Source organism: Talpa occidentalis, unplaced genomic scaffold (assembly GCF_014898055.3).
Source record: "Talpa occidentalis isolate TD23 unplaced genomic scaffold, MPIMG_talOcc4v2.1 talOcc4.14, whole genome shotgun sequence".
In the NCBI taxonomy this organism is placed as follows: domain Eukaryota; kingdom Metazoa; phylum Chordata; class Mammalia; order Eulipotyphla; family Talpidae; genus Talpa; species Talpa occidentalis.
The window spans coordinates 62,029,118-62,049,438 of record NW_023601433.1 but is presented as its reverse complement, the minus strand read 5'-3'; the positions used below and the strand labels follow the sequence as shown (position 1 = coordinate 62,049,438).

At 46.9% G+C, this 20,321-nt stretch overlaps 1 protein-coding gene across 5 annotated transcripts in view; it reads left to right on the top strand.

The window, feature by feature from the left end:
• Nucleotides 1-20,321, top strand: part of FRMD4A (FERM domain containing 4A) — a 302,659-nt gene that overhangs the window by 212,878 nt on the left and 69,460 nt on the right. For all 5 annotated transcript variants that reach the window (XM_037510637.2, XM_054695096.1, XM_054695097.1 and 2 more), the window contains exon 11: nt 1,713-1,799. In XM_037510637.2, coding sequence (XP_037366534.2) covers nt 1,713-1,799 — 87 coding nt within the window. The remainder of the gene's footprint in view (nt 1-1,712; nt 1,800-20,321) is intronic.

Genomic DNA, 20,321 nt, shown 5'->3' with positions numbered 1-20,321 from the left:
GCAGCCGGGGATTGAACCGGCACCGCAGAGGCCGCAGGCAGCTTCGCAACCCAGCGCTCAACCGCTGCGCCACCTGGGAGGCCGGGATTATACCTTTAAAAGAAGTTTTCTTTAAGAAATCATATACCCCAAAATTTTTCTAAAAATTCAGCTCATTTCTTTTGTCCTTTATCTTTATGCTTGCCTTGAAATAATTCATGCCTCACAAATATTTGAAAAGCTTGAAGCCAATTATGAGCCTTCAAGACATCTACAATGGGGTGTGTTAGGTTATTCATAGATATGGCTATTAGGCTAAATCTAGGAAAAGCTGCTTGATATGCCCAGGATCAAATCCTAGCATTTGAGAGCTTTAATTAACAGCTCAGAGTCATCCTATTTGAATGTAGAATTACAACTTACTGTCTGCGCAACAAATGCAGAGGGACTTTGAACTTCTCAGTCCCAGTACATCTAAGCTTCCATTTTGCTAATTTGTCCAACAGCTTAAGTCACAAAACCCTGCCCGGCTCACAGCTGTCCTCTTAAGGCGAGCAGGACCTCATGGGGAGCCCCTGGCCTGCCTGCACTGCCTTTGGCCTGGTGGGGAAAGAGGTGGGTGTGGGGGAGTCCTGAATAGAGACACACCAACTCAGCATTTTAAATTGTGTCTTTCAAATGAGAGGAAACTTAATTCCTCTGTATGGGGAATATAACCAAAATGAAAATGCATCATTGTGCACAAATGAAAAATGATGTAAGATTTATATCAAATAAAATATAAAAAGATAAAAAAAGATAAAAAATCAGAAGCAAAAAACAATTAAAATGAGAGGAATCTTAACTATATCTTATTAAGTGAAAGAAGCCAATCGAGAAAGCTACATGCTGTATGATTCCAACTATATGATGTTCTGGAAAACGGGAAACTGTGAAGAAGATGATAAAAAAAAAAGATCAGTGGTAGTCAGGGGCTGGAGTTGAGTGGGATGAGTAGGCAGAGCACAGAGGAGTCTTAGGACAGTGAAAATCGCTGCTTGATACTGTCATTGTGGGTGCATGTCGTTACACGTTTGCCTGAACCCATAGAATCTCTAAAACCAAGAGTGAGCCATAATGTCAGCTGTGGCCTCTGGGTGATGATGTGTCCCTGTAGGTCCATCATTACAACACATGCACCACTCTGGTGGGGGGCGGAGAGGTGTTGATAATGGGGGGCTGTGCATATGTGGGGGCAGAGGATAGATGGGAAAACGCTGTATATTCCTCTCAGTTTTGCTGTGAACTTAAAACTGCCCTAAGATATAAAATCTTAAGAAATATATTTTAGAGGAGTTACCTTCTTTAGTCTCCATGCAGTTCCTTGCCGTTCTCATAGTTGATGACAGTCTCTCTGCCCAGAACGTCTTTTTATTAGAATGCTGGGCAGCTCTCAGATTTCCACTTGTGGTGAGTGAGGGCTTCAGGGTTAAAAACCTAAAGTCTAAAAGGAGAGAAAGCATGAGGTATCTGCTACTCATTCATAAAAGGGGAAGGAACAGGCAGGTTAGGGACAGAAGTGGGCCCCCGTCACATAGCTGTTCATCATGAGACATGAGGGCACATCTGTTAAGGATGGGCTCCGTGTGTTTTGAAGAATTTGCATTTTCATTTGTGTTGAAATGAGACAGGTAACCCCCTCTAGATCCTGTTACTCTTCTCCCGTTTTACTGACACTCCTCTTGATGTCCTAGGACAAGCAGGGAATACCGTGGTGGCTGGGACTGAGCTACAAAGGCATCTTCCAGTACGACTACCATGATAAGGTGAAGCCCAGGAAGGTGAGTGCCTTTCCTTTGTGACTGTTGGACTGACAGGAGGGGGTGGGAGAAGTCATGTGTGTACCCTCCCTCTGAGGGCCCCAGCTCACAAACCCCCCCTAATTTGGATGTATATAAATTACTCTGCAGTAATCCAGTCTAGGCGTTCCTGGGTATTTTCTTTTTCCCAATCACTAAGGAAACCTAAGCTGTTAGTATTTAAGGTAAGAAGTCTGGCTGTGCCCTTGAGAAGAAGGTGGGTGAAAGAGCTTTGAGGGGTTCTGTGCGCTTGGGAAAGTTCAGTAACATCCCTCTTGAGTAGTGAGGCTGATCTGAGTTCTCTCGAAGACTTGTGTGTGGTTTTTTGTGTGTATTTTTTTATTTTTTTTTTTTTTTTTTTTGGAGGGCTGTGGCTGAAAGGAAAGCTCGCAGGTCAAAAAGAAGTGAAAAAAAAAATAGTGACAGGCATTCCTGCAAATGCAGTAAATATTTTATGGCATATTAGAAGTGACCAGAAATCTGGGAAGAATAAAGACACTTGCCAAAGAGAGAGGAAAGCAGAGAGGGCTCTGCAGTCTCTGTAAACACAAAACAGAATGTTCGAAGGGACGCAGTGCTTGAATTTTCTGTTTTCATTTACACACATTTTTCAGACCAGAACAAATTGAAAAATTATAATGGAAAAATCTCTCTGAGGCAAGTGCTGTCATTTCGGTCGTCTGGCAGAGAGCAGGGGAGAGATGGCATGCAGCTCAAACCCTGGGAGACAGATGAGGAGTCTACCAAAACCACACTGGCAGGGAGAGACAAGCAGCTAAGTCCCTGGTGTCGTTCCAGAGTGCTTTCCAGGCTGCATTATCCATGAGCCGGTGGAGACCCACACTCCATATCTGAGCTTTCCTGCTCTATCCAGTTAACATCTGCCATTACCCAGCTTCTTCATTAAATGGGTAGAAAAGACATCCTTGCGGCAGGGAGTTTTCACTCCACTGATCAGTCAGTTAAATTCTAAGCCAGGACACTGATCCGCTGATGGAGAAGCGCTGCCTCGACAGAGATGCGGCAGGAACCTGGCTCTGTGGGTGGGTGGCGTGTATGACCCTCTCTCTGCCCCCACTCCACCCCTCCAGTTCCCATTCATATGCTGCAAGACAGAAATTGGCCTTCACGTTCTTCTTTTGTCCTTTGTTTTTCTTGGTCACAGAGTCCCTACTTCTCCTCATTGCCTCCTCCTTCCTGTTCCTCCTCTGCTCCTCTTCCCATATGGCCTTCCCCAGCTTTCTCTCCACTCCCTCCACTCGTCCATAGGCACTGTCCTCTCTTTTCAACCTGCCTGACCTTTTTTTCTGCTTACGAGTACCAAGAATAGTCCAGACTCTTTAACAGAATCATGGTGACCGATGACCAGATCCAGTTCTTTACTTCCATTTTGGTAAAAGACCGAGGCCAACGTGGGTAATTGGCAGTGGAGGACATTAAAATCCAGCAGGTGAAAAACGTGGTAACAAGTATGCATGTGTGTTCAATTTATTTTACTAGTATTTTAAATGTCGCTTTATTTCTCTAATGGAGGGGTTAATGAACGTTGACGATTCAGTAGCTCTCCTGCCCACCTGTGACTATGCAGTATTTCTTCGCATAAATGTTTTCCCTTTGCAAAGCAGCAGCAGCTCTTTCTGCCCTCTTGTGTCTGTGCAAGGCCTTCTCCTCCTGCCCTTTTCCTAGTAATCCTGTCCTTTTAAAGTGTAAAAAAGAATAACAACACTTGATATGCAGTGAGTCCTCAGCTAACATCATCCATAGGTTCTTGGAAACTCAGATTTTAAGCAAAACAACATGTAAGGAAATCAGGTCTTTGAGTGATGTCATTTTGGTCAATATAATCTGGGCTTTCTTCTCATCAGTGTTATCGCAAAACAACATTATCTGAGGACCCACTGCACCTAAAATGCAGGGATGACATACTCCAAGGGCTCAGTGAATTGTAACTTTTCCTTTGAGACTCTAAAGTGGGTTTCATATTAAGGAAAAATGCAAAACCAAAGGTCGGCATAATTAGCTATTGAATAAGAATTTCCTCTCACTTGTGGAACTTATCCAGGTCTGCAAATGAAAAATGATAAAAGGTCAGTGTGTTTATTCAGAGTACTGACTACTCAAATTGATTTGCTGTTTAAAGTAAATGAGGGGCTTCCCTGGTGGTGCAGGGGATTAAGATGCAATCTATGAAGCTATCCACAGCCACTGCAGCACAAGTTCAATCCCTGGCCAGGGAGCTTACCCACACAGCTCAGTAGACCTCGCCTGACTCACCCGCTGCTCCCCTCAGCAGCGTATTTCAATCAGTCTGCCTGTTCTGCTCCCCACTCTGTCTCTGGTGAGTCCTCTCACCCGCCACACCTCTGGCCTGTACCCCAGTTCTCATATGCATAAATAAATAAATCTTTAAAAAAAACATAAAAATATAAAAAAAAAGTAAGTGATGCTTCTGTGACCTCTGAGGAGGTAGTTGGAATTCTGCAGTTGTGTTACAAATTGAGAGACAACCAAATCATCAGAATTTCCAGTCTATTATTTAAAAAAAATAAAAGTGTACTACATTCCTGTGATGTGCCAGGCAGACCACAGGATGCTGAGATAAAAAAGACACATCATATCCTCAAGGCCGGCTTTTTTTTTTTTTTAGGAGAGAAGATGTGGGGGTGGGGGTTGGAATGTGTGATTGTTACATCAGTGATCCAAGTACTACAGCAGAGGTCTGTGTGGGGGTCGGGGTGAATGAAAGGAGAGTCATCAACTGGCTTTGAGAAGGAGAGAAAGAGTTTCACAGGCAGCAAAGCCGGGCTGGGGTCTCACAGAGAGGACAGCAGTTTTGCAGGTGGACTAATGCACGGAGAGGCACACAGGCTGAGAGGCCAGTGCACGCGAACTCACAGTGATGGAGAGTGTAGCAGTGTGGTGGGGACGTGCACAGCCCTGTGGGGGTTGGAACAAGGGGGAGGGGAGCAGCTGGAGAGGAGGCCAGGCCAGCTCACAGAGCTGGCTGGCTTCACTAAGGATTTCACCTTGATGTCAGGAGCCGCAGAATGTTCGAGGCAGAGGAGTTGCCATATCAGATTTTCATGCTCACAGAAGCATCCCGCAGAAGCTGCGGGGAGGTGGGTTGCAAACCAGGACATTATGACAATACTTGGGACTGACTCAGTTATGGGTATGGAGAAAAGGGAAATGAAGCTTCATGTTTCAAAAGTGGAGAAGAATGACCAGTTGTATTGAGGAGAGGGTGCGGCAGGAGGAGCAGAAGGGGAATCGGGAATGTCTCTCCAGCCTCTCCATCAGCCGAAGCAAGGGATGTAGGAGACAGGGATGTGCAGCGTTTTAGGCTTGAGGCGATGGACATCCTGGTGGCCATGGCAGGCAGTCGGGTGTTCAGCTGGAGCTCAAGTACCAAGAATTTCCAAAGCATAACTGAACCAGAAGCTGAATGGAAAGAGGAAAGGGTGAAGCACTGGTGCACCAGAAACATGTCCAGTAGCTGTCAGAGATGTCACTTCCCTACTGGGACATTCACTGTGAGACACAGGGAGGGGCAGGTCCTGTGTTTGGGCCCTGGTGCTTATATCAGGTAAGAACCCCTCTTTAAGAAATGAAAGTAAAGTCTGAATACTATTGACCGCAAACAAAAAAGTAGTTACTTCTCCAACAAAATGGCCTTATTCAGAAACAACGAAACGGCAACTTGGAAAACGGAGCTTTATGGCAGGACACACGTGCATGTCCCCAGAACCAAAGGCAGCACCCCTTTATGTAACCTCCAGAAGGGCCGTTACTATGAGAGAGGCACTCCCTCTTCCTTCTGCTGGGGCAGGCAAGCAACATCCCTTCCTGGCAGAGAGGCAGGGCAAGTTAGGGCAGGTAGTGTGCAGATTGCTCGTGTGTGGGCACTCTCCTAGTCTCCCGACCTAATTTAAATAGGACCCCTATATATTGATTTTTACAATATAAAATTAAGGACAGCCTTTGAAAGGCCCAGGAGAGGAAGCAAAGCCTAAGTTTCAGTAGCCTCGAGTGGTGGTCATCTCTGCTAAGACCTGGGGTGGGACTTACAGGCAAAACCAGAGCCTAAACCAGAGCTGTAATTTAGATGTCCAGTTGCAAGAAGGCTCAGGGTGCCGGTTCTTCTGCATCCAACATCATATAAAGTCCATCTTTGTGATGTGCAAATCCCTGTGAGTTTCTGAGAATGCAAGTGCCCTCCCTGACCTCCGAGTTGTGAATAATCCCAAGATGCCCACAGGTGATCGTGGCCCCCAGTCCAAGGTCACATATAAAGTCCCGAAGTCTGTCTGCAGTGCACTAGGCCAGTGGTTCTGAGCCTCAGCTGTCATTTGGAAATTCACATGACACTGTGCATAGATGCCACAGTCGCCCCAAGTCCTGCTCACCTCATCTCCGACCCAGCCCTGGACAGAGGGAAAGCCTCATAGTTGATTTCAGCGTGCAGCTAGAATGAAGGAGCAAAGCCCTCTGTGCTTCCTTTCAGAACTTAGACCTGGGAGGGTGAAGCAGGGTGGGCAGGTATGTCTGGCCATGCATTGGCACAGGGAAAGCCAGGGTGTCTGAAAGCACAGGGCTTGAACCCCAAGTGAGAGATGGCTCCCCAGGCAGCGCCAGTCCTCTTCACAGGAGCAGGCAGAGCTCCGAGGGTCCCCAGCAGTGCTCAGAACCAGGGAGTGGCACCCAATTCTCTGTACCCGGAGGCCCTCCTCAGCAACAGCTACACAGCCAGCCCAGGCAGAGGCCTCCCTGACACTCTGACCCAGTTACGGTGGCTGTGTCACGTGCTCTGCAGCTACAGGAGCCAACATTCAAGTAGAGGCAGCGGCAGGGTGAGCCTGGGCGCTTCCACTGAAGGGCCCAGAGGCATCCTCTGGTGAGCGAACACAACCGGGCAGCTCCGTAGACTGCTGTGGGAATCCACTCAAGTGCTTCCATATGGCCCACCAAAACAAAATGGGCAGGGAGGGGAGCTTGCGGCTGCTCAGATATGGCAGAACCATAACTTGTGCCATGTTCTCTGATTGGGGTACAGTTTGCCATTCTGGTCCCAGAGACTGCCCCTTGTAGCGTAATCCTCGTTCTGACATCCTGGGGCTTTGGGAGAGATGGAGCAGCATGAGGTGCCCCATGGATGGAAAGAAGAACATTTCAGACCCCTCTTAATTATGCCCCCTATCTGCTACCTGGATCTTGTACACAAATGGGCTCCTAGCCTTGCTGAAGGCCCGCCCAAATGCAACTGCTGATTGTCAGGGGAAAAAACCAGCTTCTTTGCCCTTGAGGCACAGGTGGGGCAGCAGCTAGACAGGTGGAGACTGCATTTTAGCTTTTGTATGTATTCATAAGCTCAAAGCCAGTTGATGACTCTCCTTTAATTTACCTCTGACCCCCACATAGATCTCTGCTGTAGTGCTTAGAGCACTAATGCAATAATCATACATTTACCACCACCCCTCCCAACCTGGACAGGCCCTAAAAAAATGAACAAGCAGGACTAAAAGAATTGAAATCTACAGCACATCCACATGCCACAGAATACTGGCCCTTGAGTGCACTTATAAGTTCTTTTAGAAAGATCTGGCAGAACCGCAAACATTATCCAGGATGGGATGCAGAATTTATGAGCTGTTAGGCATCCCTCCCATCAACTCTCAGTAAATGCTTCTGTTTGTCTCCTTCACCCAGGGATGTTTTCCCTCTCACTCTTTGCCTGCCTCCCCATGTCTATGCCTTTGTTCACACTAAAATACCCTGGCTCTGAAACATCCCTGTGCGTGTTTCAGGTCACCTCTCCTGTTTCCCCTGGTCATGGTTTGAGAGCTTTATGTGCAGCGTGCTGGTAGTGTTATGGAGCAGCCCCGATATAAAATGGGTTCCTGGCTGTGGGTCCTCACCCGCGCGCTTAAAAGGGGCTTATGAATACTCCACTACAGACACACACAAAAGGTTAATAAAAGGTTTATTTACAAGGGAAAGGGAAATAAGGAAAATGTACAACTCAGGGAGAAAATAGGGAAATAAAGTCTTTAATGCGTCCTACCCGACCTGCTGACCTGGAAGCTGCGAGCTGGCGGAGAGCCAAAATGGGTTCCCCAAAGCCCACGTGTCTGCCTTTATATCCACCTGGCTGCTTAACCCCACCCTCAGGTCCCAGCCACCTTCCCTTTGGTGGGGATGGGATTTGGAGTTCCCAGTGTCTTTGGCTTTGACCTGGGGTGGGGGTGGAGTCCACAAAGCCTGTATGGAATTAGCTTTAGGACATCCTTTTCCCCCTAACAGTAGCATCAGACTATGAAGGTAGCACAACCTCCACATCTGACTGTCTTGGTTTAGCAATGGTGAGAGAAGCAGAAAGCAAAAGAATTGGGCAAAAGAAAACATCTTGTAGCTGCCTTGGTTCTTTTACTATGTTTTCCCTTGTCACCAGATTCCATTTTAGCCTGTGCGTGCACCTGTAGAAATGGAGCCCGGTGTAAGAGGTGCTCCTTTAGTTCATGAATTTCAGTCCCATTGGCTTCAGGGAACAAAAGAATGTTGTCAGGTGGGGATTTGGTTGCTTGAGGTAACTCTTGGTCTTAGTTTGCATTTGTGGCCAAGGAAAGAAGAATAAATGTCAGTTGCGTCAAGGATTCTCCATGACGATGAGCCTCAGATCGGCCAGCCCCTGGGCTTCAGGCAGTGATGGTGCTGGTTCAAGTAAGAGTTTTCCTCTTGAATAAAAATCAAATGATACACAGTTGACCTTTGAGCGGCACGGTTTCCACTGTGCTGGCCCACTTACCCACAGGTTGTTTTCACTAAATAAGCGGGTTCCCCTTGAGCCTCTTGCAGTTGAGAATGCCGCAAATGTATTTTATTTTCTCTTATAATTTTCTCAATAACATTTTCTTTTCTCCAGCTTGCCGTGTGGTAAGAAATTGGTATCTAATACTGATTGCAAAATAAGTGGCAATCAACTGTTTCTATTATCAAAAGGCTTGCGGTCAACAGCAGGCTATTAATAGTTTAGTTTGGGGGGAGTCAAAAGTTATATGAGGATTTTCGAGCTGGGGGGGCTCAGTGCCCCTAGCCCACCTGTTGTTCAGGGATCAATAGCATATTGAAGAGCGACTGTTTACAAACTTGCTAAACCTCATAGGGAGCAGAGGTAAAAAAGCTGAAGGAAATGTCACTTTTTTTTATTTTTTTTAATTTATTCATTTTATACAAGAACCGGGGTACAGGTCAGAAGCATGGGAGGGTGAGAGAATTCACCAGAGCGGGGAGCAGAACAGGCAAACAGACCAAAGACACTGCTGAGGGGAGCAGCAGGCGAGGCAGGAGAGGTCTGCTGAGCCATGTGGGGTTCTCCCTGGCTGGCTGGGAATCAAACCAGTGCTGCAGAGGCTGCGGACAGCTTCACAGCATGGCGCTCAACCACTGCGCCACCAGGGAGGCCCAGGAAATGTCATGTAGACCCATCTTTTTCCAGGAGGCCTTTGCATTCCTTAGCTCAAAGCCCGAGGAAGTCCGAAAGCTCTTTCTTTGCAACACCAGGGCCAAAAGCATTGACTGGGCCACACCAGATTCAGCTCACCACCAGCACCCAGCAGGGCTGCTTTCTGCACTGTATTGGGGTGGTTTACATTCTTCAAACCAGTGGACAGACCATTAGGGGACTTTATAAATTAAACAGAGAACTCTTCCCAAGTGGGACGCCAAGGGAGTAGAAGTAAAGATTCCTCCTGCAGGCTGCATCTGAGGCCTTAGGCATTAGTGAACAAATAGTGTAAAACATGTGACTCCAGGAAACCTCCTGAAAAGGAATATTCAATACCTGTAAATCATCACTTAGAGCCACAGCCACACACCCCCCCAACCACCCCGGGCCCATGTTGAATGAAATCTCTCCACTGGGAAGAATGGCAGGGCCATCCTTGTTTCATATTCAACAGACAGCATTTACTTATTTATTTGATGTGCAATTAGGGGGGCTTTTATGTACACTTAGATGCACAATTAGGAGCACTGTGGGGTCCCCTCTGAGACATTAGAAGGAGGAACCTGTCCTTGAGCAGCTAATGTAGCTTCCTATGGTTCCTAAGAGTATTTCAGAAGTGAGGGCCTTAGCTCTGGGAATTGATGCATTACTGTCCCTTCTCCAGATTAGTAAAGATTTTTGAACTGCATGAGATGGTGAGACAGGAAGAGAAAATATTATTTACAGGAAATATTCCATTAACTGTGAACTCCCTCCCAGTGCAGTTAGTCTACTAAATTATTCAGTGTGATGAGCACTCTGTTAAGTGCATTGCCAACTTATTTTTCAACTTCTGTTCAGATGCACATTTGGGTGTTTCTGAGCCCTCTACCTTGACTGCCCTGAGTAGGTTCCTCCCTCATCCTGTATTCACCTTGAAACCACACCCTATGCACTCCTGGGAAGAAAAGCTCCATGCAGTACATTTAGCATTCTTAGCAGTTTGCAGCCTTTGCTTTTTCACAGTGTTGGATCAAAGGGTCGCCCTCTATCAGTCCTTCAGATCTTAGCACTGGGTGGAACTGGAAGGGTTCAGTGCTTGTATGTGTCAGGGGGTCAACAAGGGGGGCCTGCCTCAAAGCTGAGGGGCAGGCCTAGCAGAGGATGATGGGGGTTGGGTAAGGGGCATAGAGTTACCAAGTTATGCTGTTTTAAAATAACTCTCCCAGAAAGAAAGAAAAAAATCAATTATATCCTAAGAAATTTGGGATCCCCATGGTAATGCACTGTATTAGAGCCCTGATCTCTCCCGCACACAAGAGTTATAATCATCTGGAAGCACTGAGCTAAGGCTTTAGAAAGTTTAGTGGAGGGAGCTGAATATAAAATCCTCTCCGGTAGGATGATTCCCATACAAGTATGACCACCTGCCTGGAAATTCATTGACTTGTTCAAAAAACATTGATCGAGAGCCAGGCCCTGCACTAGAGCCTGCAGATACTGCAGTGAACAAGACAAGGGTGGCCGCCTTCAAAAAGCTACAGTCTAGTTGGGGAAGGTGGGCAAGTGACAACATTAATAAATCTGTCATGTGCTTTGTCAGGGTATGGTTGGCCCTTGAACAATGTGGAGGGTAAGGGAGCCAACCCCCATGCAGTAGAAAATCCACGTATAACTTTGACCCCCTCCAAATTGAAGTATTAATAGCCTGCCATTGACCTTCCTGATAATACACGAGTCGATTAACACATTTGGTATGTTACATGCATTATATGCTGTATTCTTACAATAAAGGAAGTTTAAGAATATGTAATTAGGGACCTCCCTGGTGGCACAAGGGGTTAACGCAACCTATGAAGCTATCCGCAGCCTCTGCAGCATGAGTTCAATCCCCATCCAGGGAGCTACCCAAATGGCGCAGCAGGCCTCTCCTGTCTCGCCCCCTGCTCCCCTCAGCAGTGTGTTTCAGTCACTCCACCTGTTCTGAGCCCCACTCTGTCTCTGGTGAATCCTCTCTCCCTCTACACCTCTGGCCTGTACCCCAGTTCTTGTATGCATAAATAAATCTTTAAAGAATATATGAAATTAAGAAAGTCATAAGAGAGAGAAAATATATTTGCAGTATTGTACTGTATTTTTCGATGCTCTAAGTTTAGGTACTCTACTTACAAGGAAATTGCATATAAGTGGACCCAAGCAGGATAAACGCTTGTTGTTCCGGGGGCAACTATCAACTTATATGAGGACAGGCCATCCGAGTAAGGAGGGGTGGGAGGGGGATGGTACTCAGAAGTCTCTCCCCAAGGAGGTGACATTTAGGTGACTATTTCTGAGTGTTGCATGTCAGACTCCTTGGGAAGCAGAGTCTGAGATGGATGCATGTGCCAGGAGTGTGTTAGGACATAATTGGGGATTAACCCCAAGGGGGAAAGGGAAGGAAGCAGGAGCAGGTGAAAAGACAGGCTGAGCTGCAATGCTGTCTGCTCTTGGAGCTATCACGCTGAGGCTGGAGACTGAGCCCCATCCCCACCATCAGCCAATCCTTAGATGCAGGTGAGTCACAGAGAAGGGGCCTTGGGCAAGGCTGTCTGGCGCTGAGGATGATTCCTGGTCCAAGTCCTTTACTCCTGAAAGGGGAGGCTGGGCAGTACAGCACAGTAGCTTTTACTTCCATGCTTCTCAAAGTGTGGCCCTTGGACCAGCTTCATCCACACTACCTGGGAGGAAGCTAGAAACACAAACTCCCCAGTCCCCACCTTGCAGACCCAGGAACTCTGAGGATGAGACTGGGTGTTCGGTGTTTTCACACATTCTCATGGTGAATGGGATACATGCTTTGAAGTGTGAGGACCCCCATCCCCTGATGTATAGGCAGAGAGGAACTTTCTGTGTGATTCTTCTGATTCTTCTTTTCTTGTTTTCATTGTTAAAGTCAGACTCCTCCCTGGAGCAATTACTCCAAAAAAAAAAAGATGTTTTTAATCCAGTGGCCTCTATATCCACTTAAATGCCAAATATAAGTCTCAAAATCTCGACCAAAGAGGAATTTTGTTACTGTTAATTCACTTCCAGTGTGTATTCAAAAAAAGTTGTAAGCTACTTATTTTAACCTCTCTGTGCCTCTCCTTTTATATCATGAAGTGGAGACTCTAAGACATGGGAAATAGCCTAATTTTCTCTACTAGAATATGTACATTTCAAAGAGTTCCCTGTTCCCCAAGATAAAAGTGCTGTTGCCCTTGACATAGCAATTATCGTTACAGTCTCTTGTATACTGAGCTTGAGAGGCAGGATTGCCCCAGAGAGCAAACAATGTTTCTTTGTTAAGAGGATTAATTTTTTTCTTGGTCATTGGATCTGGGAATCCAGGGGACCTCATTTCCCACAGGTCCACAGGCCTTTTGGAGACGGGTTCTGAGTAAACCATCCCTCCAAGGACATCAGCTCATAGTCTTATTGTTCTCCTATGGAAGCTGTCCCCGCAGCAACCACACTGATGTCAGATTGTCATGTTTGAGGAAGGTGAGACCTGTGAACAGAAAAGAACAGTGCCCCATTCCAGTGGATAATCCTTAAAAAGGGAAACTCTAATGCTGGTAATTTCTCAGCAGAGGTGCAGGAGAAGAGGAATGTAATTATCCCTTAGAGTGGGGGCTCCAAATCTCTGCTGGGGTGCCTTGTTTGGAGGTCCTCTTCATGGAGGGGGATGCACTCTGTCCTGACCCCACCCAGTGGCCCCTGGGTTGCAGGGGATTCATCTCCAGGCCTGGCTTCGTCCTGTGGGCACTGCCTTCCTGCCTCATCCCCATACCCCCCATCCCAAGCACCCTGTTCTATGGTAATGGCAAGATATCTGGCTTGGTAGTCAGGACACCTCAGATCAGCCCTAGTTCTGCCACAAGACTCACTGCTGTGGACCTCAGTGTCTCCATCCAAAATGTTGATATAGATGATTGGGAATATTGGAGTTGAAATAACTTGAAATAGAAACAGGTGAGAGGAATGAAGCAAGGGGCAAACTCATTGTGAAGTCAGAAAAGAGGTCTGAGCATAAGGAGAGTGAAAAAGCATCATTTTCCCAGAAGGAAGTGGGAGAGGGAGAAAATGCCAATTTCTAAGTAGGTGGAGTCCTGTCTACCTTTGACAGTTCTCCACTTTAGCCAACCCATGCTAGATCTGATGTGGTGACAAAAGGACATTTTCTCCCCTCTCCAAATGCTTCATACCCACTATTGTGGGGTATGAGGGTCTTGGGGTCCATGCACGTCCCACAGCCAAGCCTGATCTCAGCTTCTTGCCCTGCCCACCCATGCAGGCACATGAGGCCCAGGAAGGCCATATAAACTACCAGGTGATTGTGTGGCTAGCTGGGGTCACGCACAAGCCTGTTTATAACATGCAAATAAACCCCCACCTGACAGGTCAGCCCCTTGAGGCTGACAAGCTTCTAAATAATTCTCAGAAGGAGATTCTCACTACTCTGAGGGCCTCCTTGACCTTGGATGCAATTTAAAGCAGCACATCAAAACCAAATGCTATCGTTGGATCCCAGGAGTAACTTATGAACAGATTGGGGTTTTCTGGCTTAAAACCCAAGATTTTGTTCTCCCAACAAGGACACTGACCACCTGGGACTCACTCAAAGAGCAAGTGGCTTGTATCTCACTAGGTCCTTTAAAATGTGTCCTTCCCTAGATACAATCTTTGAGTTTTTTGAACACCCCTAGGTAGGCAGTCATACACTTTAAGTAGCAAAATAAATATTATGAAGGAAAGAGAGGGCCCAGTCCTTTGTAACAACCAAAGCTCCAAACTTGATTTAAAGTTGTATCTTCTCCCCATCTCCTTCCGCTCATTTGACAGGAGCTTAATTACCTCCCTTCTTATCGCGCAGCCAGGCCCTAACTCCAGGAGATACCTGTCCAGCCCTCCAGGTGCTCCTGTGAACCCTCTTTTTCTGGGTCTGCAGAAGGCATGCTCCTCCTCCCCTTGGGAGAGTAACTCGCAGCAATCTCCCTCTCTCTAGAACTTTTCCCTCACTTTGCACCTTCCTAAACATCTTACAGCCCAATTGAGGGGGAAGTATTTTAGAGTCATCTAAACAGACACCCAGTAAATAGCTGCTACAAGATAATGGTAAATTTAAAAAATATTTTTAATTATATTGTCACTTTAAATGGATAAAATAGCCATGAATTTTGTCACCAGAACCATATTTAAGTGTCCAGTTCAGCTGTATTACGATATCCACTTTGTTGTGGATATACTCCATAATACCTGGAACTTTTTCATCCTGCAGAACTGAAACTCTGTCCTCATTAAACACCCCTGGCTCCCTACCCCCAGCCTCTGGCACTCAACGTTCTGCTTTGTTGCTACGAATTTGACAACTCCAGGAGCTTTAAGAGGAGTCACCCAGTATTTCTTTCTCCGCCCATAGGATGCTCATACTCAAACCAGGAGAATTTGGAGAATGAAAAAAGGGCTCTAGTTAATAATTATTCCATGACCTCAGACAAACTCGGGTGTGACAGGCAAACCAAGGCACGCGGACAGCTCTTGGCCTTATTTATTTATTGCCTCTCCTACTCTCCTCACTGCTCGCTTTAGTGAGTTGATCATCCTGAATTCATAGTCCTCCCACTTTCATAGGCTGGGCTCTGAGTATACAGTTGGTGGTGTTACCCACATCCAGCACAACTCAGAACAAACCCGAGCCAACAAGTGGGGAGAGTCCAGAAATCCCCAATCAGTGAAATCACAGACTCCCACCCCTGCAACCAACACTCACTTCAGCGCAGCATCTTCAGCAGGTGTTTCTGGTGATTAAATGGGGTTTTGCAATCCTTGTAATCATTGTAGAATCCCTGATCCTTATAATTCTAGAAAATCTATCCTGGCATTGAATAAATGTGATCAGGGCTTCCCTCATGGTGCACCCCCAGCCCTGGGGACTTGGCCTCATCATGATGAGTGTTCACGTTCCAGCCTTTTACCTAGAGGGCAGAAGGTAAAGGGGCTCTTGACGACAGCCTCTCTAGGCCCTGCATTTGCCTGGAAACCAGCCCCAGTCCTCGTTGTAATAAGCATAAGGAGTCACAGCTGAGTGGGTCTGCACTGCGTCTGCGCACACGTGTGTCTCTTTAAACGCAGCATTGAATCGTTGCTGGTAGCTGTGGGGTTTAAAAAACCACACGAAACTGGGCACCAGCCAGATTTCTCACATTCTCCTCTTCGAAATACTGTAAGGTTATGCAACACACCTTCCCGGGGTGCCTTGGCCATGATGGGCTGAGCTGTCTGCCTGGGATGTCAGTTGTCACCTGCAGGACCAACAGGAGACCCTGGTAGGAGAACCAGACTGGATGCAGGGGTTTGGGAGGGGCTTCTTATGGAGATGGGACCTCACTAGAGGTTTGGGGGGTTTTATCTTGGACTTTTAAGTAATTCTGTTAAGTTTTGACCATCTGTGACACAAGATTAATCCCAACTAGAATTTAGCCATCCAAACAATGGCAAGTCCTCAAGGGATTTCCTGCTCGCTTCCTGCGTCACCCAACCACCAAAGCCTCCAGCACCCCAGTATCTACTTTTTTGTCTCTGGGGACTTGCCTATTCTAGACATCATATAATATCTAGATGTCATATAATCTGTGGCCTCTTGTGTCTGGCTTCTTTCAGTTATGTTTTTTAAGGTTTATCCTTGTTGCAACATGAATCAGAACTTCATGCCTTCTTATGACAGAATAATATTCCATTGTCTTTTGACATTGACTTCATTTTTGCATTCATGTAGCATGTGTGCATGTCCGCATGTGTACACATGTGGTGCCTTGGGTCCTTGTATTGGCTGTGTTCCTTCATGTCACCGAGAGACTTTGCCCCAGCTTCCTTTGGGTATCCACTCAGACGTCAGTTCAGCGAAGCCTCCCTGGCCTGCCTTAATAACAGTGACAGTCCTGTCCTACCCTGCCATATGGTTGTCCTTGGAACCTGCCATCCTGACTTCCTTACTGTGCAGTTTTATTATTTGCCTTCCTCTCTGCTCATACACAACTGTTGGGCACAACTGTTGCCTTTTTTCTTTTCCCCCCACTGATCCGCCTGCTGTCTGGCACCGTGTGTGCCTGACACATGGTAGATGCTCAAATAGTTGCTACCGGAGTAAAAGCACTCAGGGCAGAATGGCTAATAGCTTGCGGTGACCCGCCACCAGCTTCAAGGACGTGTCCAGGTGTGTGTGCAGGGCCTCACAGACGTGAGGACGGACAGTGTAACTCCTGTGGGAAAAGGCTCGGGAGGGCTGCGTGCGTGAGACATTCATAAAGGGGAGAAAGCAAAAGGGGACACCAGAGCTTTGTACATCTTTGGGTTTTGGTGGAAAAAATGAAAAGCATAAAAGGTTCCTTATCAGTCTATCTGCGCTTTTCCTCAATTTTATTCTTGTGTCTTGGGCCACGGGGACCCAAAGAACTAAGAGTAGTCAGACATCAAGAGCGAGTTGCTGGGGCTTTACAGACCTTTGAACAGTTGCATTAATCCACACGCCTTTTCTTTCTGAAAAGCAGGAAATGTTACACTGGAGAACTCTCCTGTTGAATCCCCTAAACCTTTGCTTTGTCTTAAGAGTCCTCAGCTTGGTTCTGCTGAGCCACGCCATATTGGGGAGGCTCTGAGATGTTTCATTTTTAATGCACGTGATTTAAAGCGGAAACCCAGGCTGAATTGACCTTCCAGAAACTGTGATCCTGTTTACTGCTAAACCCAGTGCAGCCAGAAAGGTGTCCTACCAGTTCTGTTCCCTCTGCCTGGAGTTCAGAATCAGCCCGCAGGTGGGGCTGGAGGCTCCTACAAGGAGGGTCCAACCTGCCCCATGTCACACCTAACAGTGAGCCTCGATTTGACTAAAGCAGTTTCTAGTAGAATGAGTTGTGCAGGTTCCCAGTTCACTTTGGCTCCGAGTTTAGCTCAGAAAGAGCCGCATGAGGAGGAAGGGCCCTGGCTCCAGGGTGGTGGCTCTTGGGCTGACCCTGGCTGACACTTCCCTGTTGTCATATTCCTTGCAGTTTAGAAATGTATTTTTAACAAACTGTCTAAGTTCAGTCTCTGGGAGTTCCTCATGTCATGGAAGTAGCCTGAATGTGGAGTAGACAATCAGGTTCAAACACCAGCTGCTGCTACCACTTATCTGCGTGACCTTGAGAAAGTGACTTAACCTCTCAGAACTTTGGTTGCCATGATATCTCAAACAGTTCTTCATTGACTCATCCAAGAAAAAATTGAGTATCTGATATGCCCCAGGCATCGTGCTAGGTACCAGGAAGACACCTTCAAAGAGTTTACAGTTAGGTGGGGAAAATGTGGTGAGAAAAACAATGACAACACAAAAAATTGCTTTGGCAGAGGCACATATATGAGTATCTGGGAGAACAGCCCAGATGGAACCGAGAAGTGGAGTTGGGAGATCCGGGTAGGGACAGCCGTGGTGAGAGTGGTTTCCAGCAGGCTGTGGAGTAAAAGTGTCCATTTCCTCCTCTGCTCTCAGCTCTCCTCCCCCAAATTCACAGTTCCCCAAATTGACCTGCCCACTTGCAAAAGCTTTTAGGGGAAAAGGAAAGGAAGCAGAGCTGTAAGTAGGACCAGAGCCCCTGGAAAGACAGAGATTCTAGAGCCGAAACCCTCACCTCTCAAAGACTTTTTTCCTTGGGAAGACAAAACCGTGGAGCAGGTACAAAATTGCTCCAGGGAGAGGATCCACGGAGTAAAATCACCAAAGTCAATCTAGGGACCCCCACCCCACCCCCCACTCAGCCTCCCCCAGCCTAGCTAATCACAAAGTCCAGGCTCGATTGGGGCAAGCCCCCCGGCCTCACCACCTTTGCTGGCTGCTGCTACCACTGCAGAACAGCCACAAGACCCCAGGTGTTCTCAGCAGCAGCTTGAGTTTGAAAAGCAAGCCACAGAGCCCTGGCTGGGTGCCTGTCCTGCCACCACTGCCTGAGCTGCTTCCAAGCGTCAGAGCCTGGAGCTCACACCTGAAGCCTCAGCAGCAGGCAGTCTGCCTCCTGGCACAGAAACCAGAGTCAGCAAACCCCTCATTCTCCACAGCAGGATGGGCAAACTCTTGAAGTGCTTGGTGTTTCAACGTGCACACAGACCTCTGTTAGTCATTCCCAGAGAGGCCTTGCTGGCTTGCTAATCTTTGGCTTTGCTTTCACAGGATAACTCTTGGGCAGGATATTGTCGTTTCACATTTTGTGTTAGCTTGATTAAGGTAGAGTTTGAGTTATGTGCATGTGCTGTTATTTCTGTGTAGAGAAGATTCTCCATCCTCTCCCCATCATTTTTCTCCACAAGGGAAATCAGTTGTACTATGATGCTACACCTCTTGTGCAGAGCTACTAGGCCTAAGTGGACTGAGACCTGCCCCCCAAAAGAGAAAATACAGGTTTCCCAATTCTGTCCTCCAAAGTAGTCAAAGCAAAAAAAAAAAAAAAAACCTTGAAGTCAATCCAAAAAGAGAAGTCTTTCTCTTTCCAGGTGAAATGGCCCATCATAATTTTTCCCCCAGATGAGCCAAATTCTTCTCAGACTGCCTCCTTCTGGAAGCAGCATATTGACATAAGTCAGAATAGGTGTAATTAACCGTGACATTTTCTTAAGGAAAGCCTGGAGCAAGGAGAGGTTAAGCCACACAAAACTGGGCCACAGCCTCGCTAGCAAAACCAAAGCTAGACCCAGATACTAGCCAGCTTCGCCATTCAAATGCTAGCCCCCTCCCCCACAGAGGCACCCTCTGAGGGAGGAAGAAATTACATCAGGAGGCTGAGGCTAAGAGAGGAAAACCACTTTGAACTTCTCTTTTAACTTTTTATTTTTGCCAAGGCTTTAGGGCGCAGTCTTCCTGCAAGAAAAGCCCAAGTATGCAGAAGAAAGTCATACAGAGGGATGTCCTCTAGGGCGAAAAATGAAAGGAAATGGAGCACAGTGGAAAGAATAGAAGGGCCTGTTTCTCTATAGGCCTGTTAAGTACTTGTTGCCCCTCTTTCTGTGTTTCCTCCTAGTATTGGCTTGTAAGGCAAAGGAAGCTAAATGGTTCTCGAGGGGTTAAAAGGGGCCATCCATGAAAGGGTCAAGGCCGGGTGCTCTGGGCATCTGTCACTGAATTAGCCAAATCAATTTAGAGCCCATGCTGACAGGGAAGAGTATGCAGACCGGAGGAACATCTTGATTCCATTAGGGTCCGAATTAGCTATTGTTTTCTTTGCTGGGTATGTGACCCCTTCTGAAGAAAAGAAATGCCAGGGAACCCTCTTTCCGGGCAGGTACTGACGGGCACACTTAGACTCAACTCTGTCAGCTAATTTTGTGTGACCTGGTCTGCCTCACTTGGCTCCCAGTACAGCCCATTGCGCACAACACCCAGCCACATTACAATGGGGTGCTTTCTTCTCTGGGTGTATGTTCACGATGGCAAGGCATAGCAGAAAAATGGTTAAAAATGACTGGTCTGAACTGCTGTGAACCAGGAATTGGCTGGGTAGGAATTGGAAGCAATGAGCCCAGAGGGAACCAGCAAATGCCCTGTCACGTGCAAGGAATGAGAACCGGGTCAGGCTTGTGCTTGCATCACAAAATCAAATTAAAACATTTTTCAAAGTGTCCTTGGTGACATATTAACCGTCTTTTAAAGAAATTTAACCAAACCTGTATCTTGGGTTGATAATGTGTTCAAAGTAGTCACAGGTCTTTCTGCTTACATGCCAGACAATGATGTTTGTAAACTGATGTAGGAGAAGAACTTAACAATGGCTAGTAATTGAGTAACTTAAGATCCTGGATGGGAGCGCTGGTTACATATTAGAATCACCTGGGAAGCTTTGCAAACTGTGCCCCTGAGCCTACTTCCCCTGGGGTTCTGATCCAGTTGGTCTGGAATTGGGGACCAGGCTAGTTCATAGTCTAAAAGCACCTCAGATGATTCTAATTGCAACCAACATGAGACTAGATGAAAGAAGAAAGTA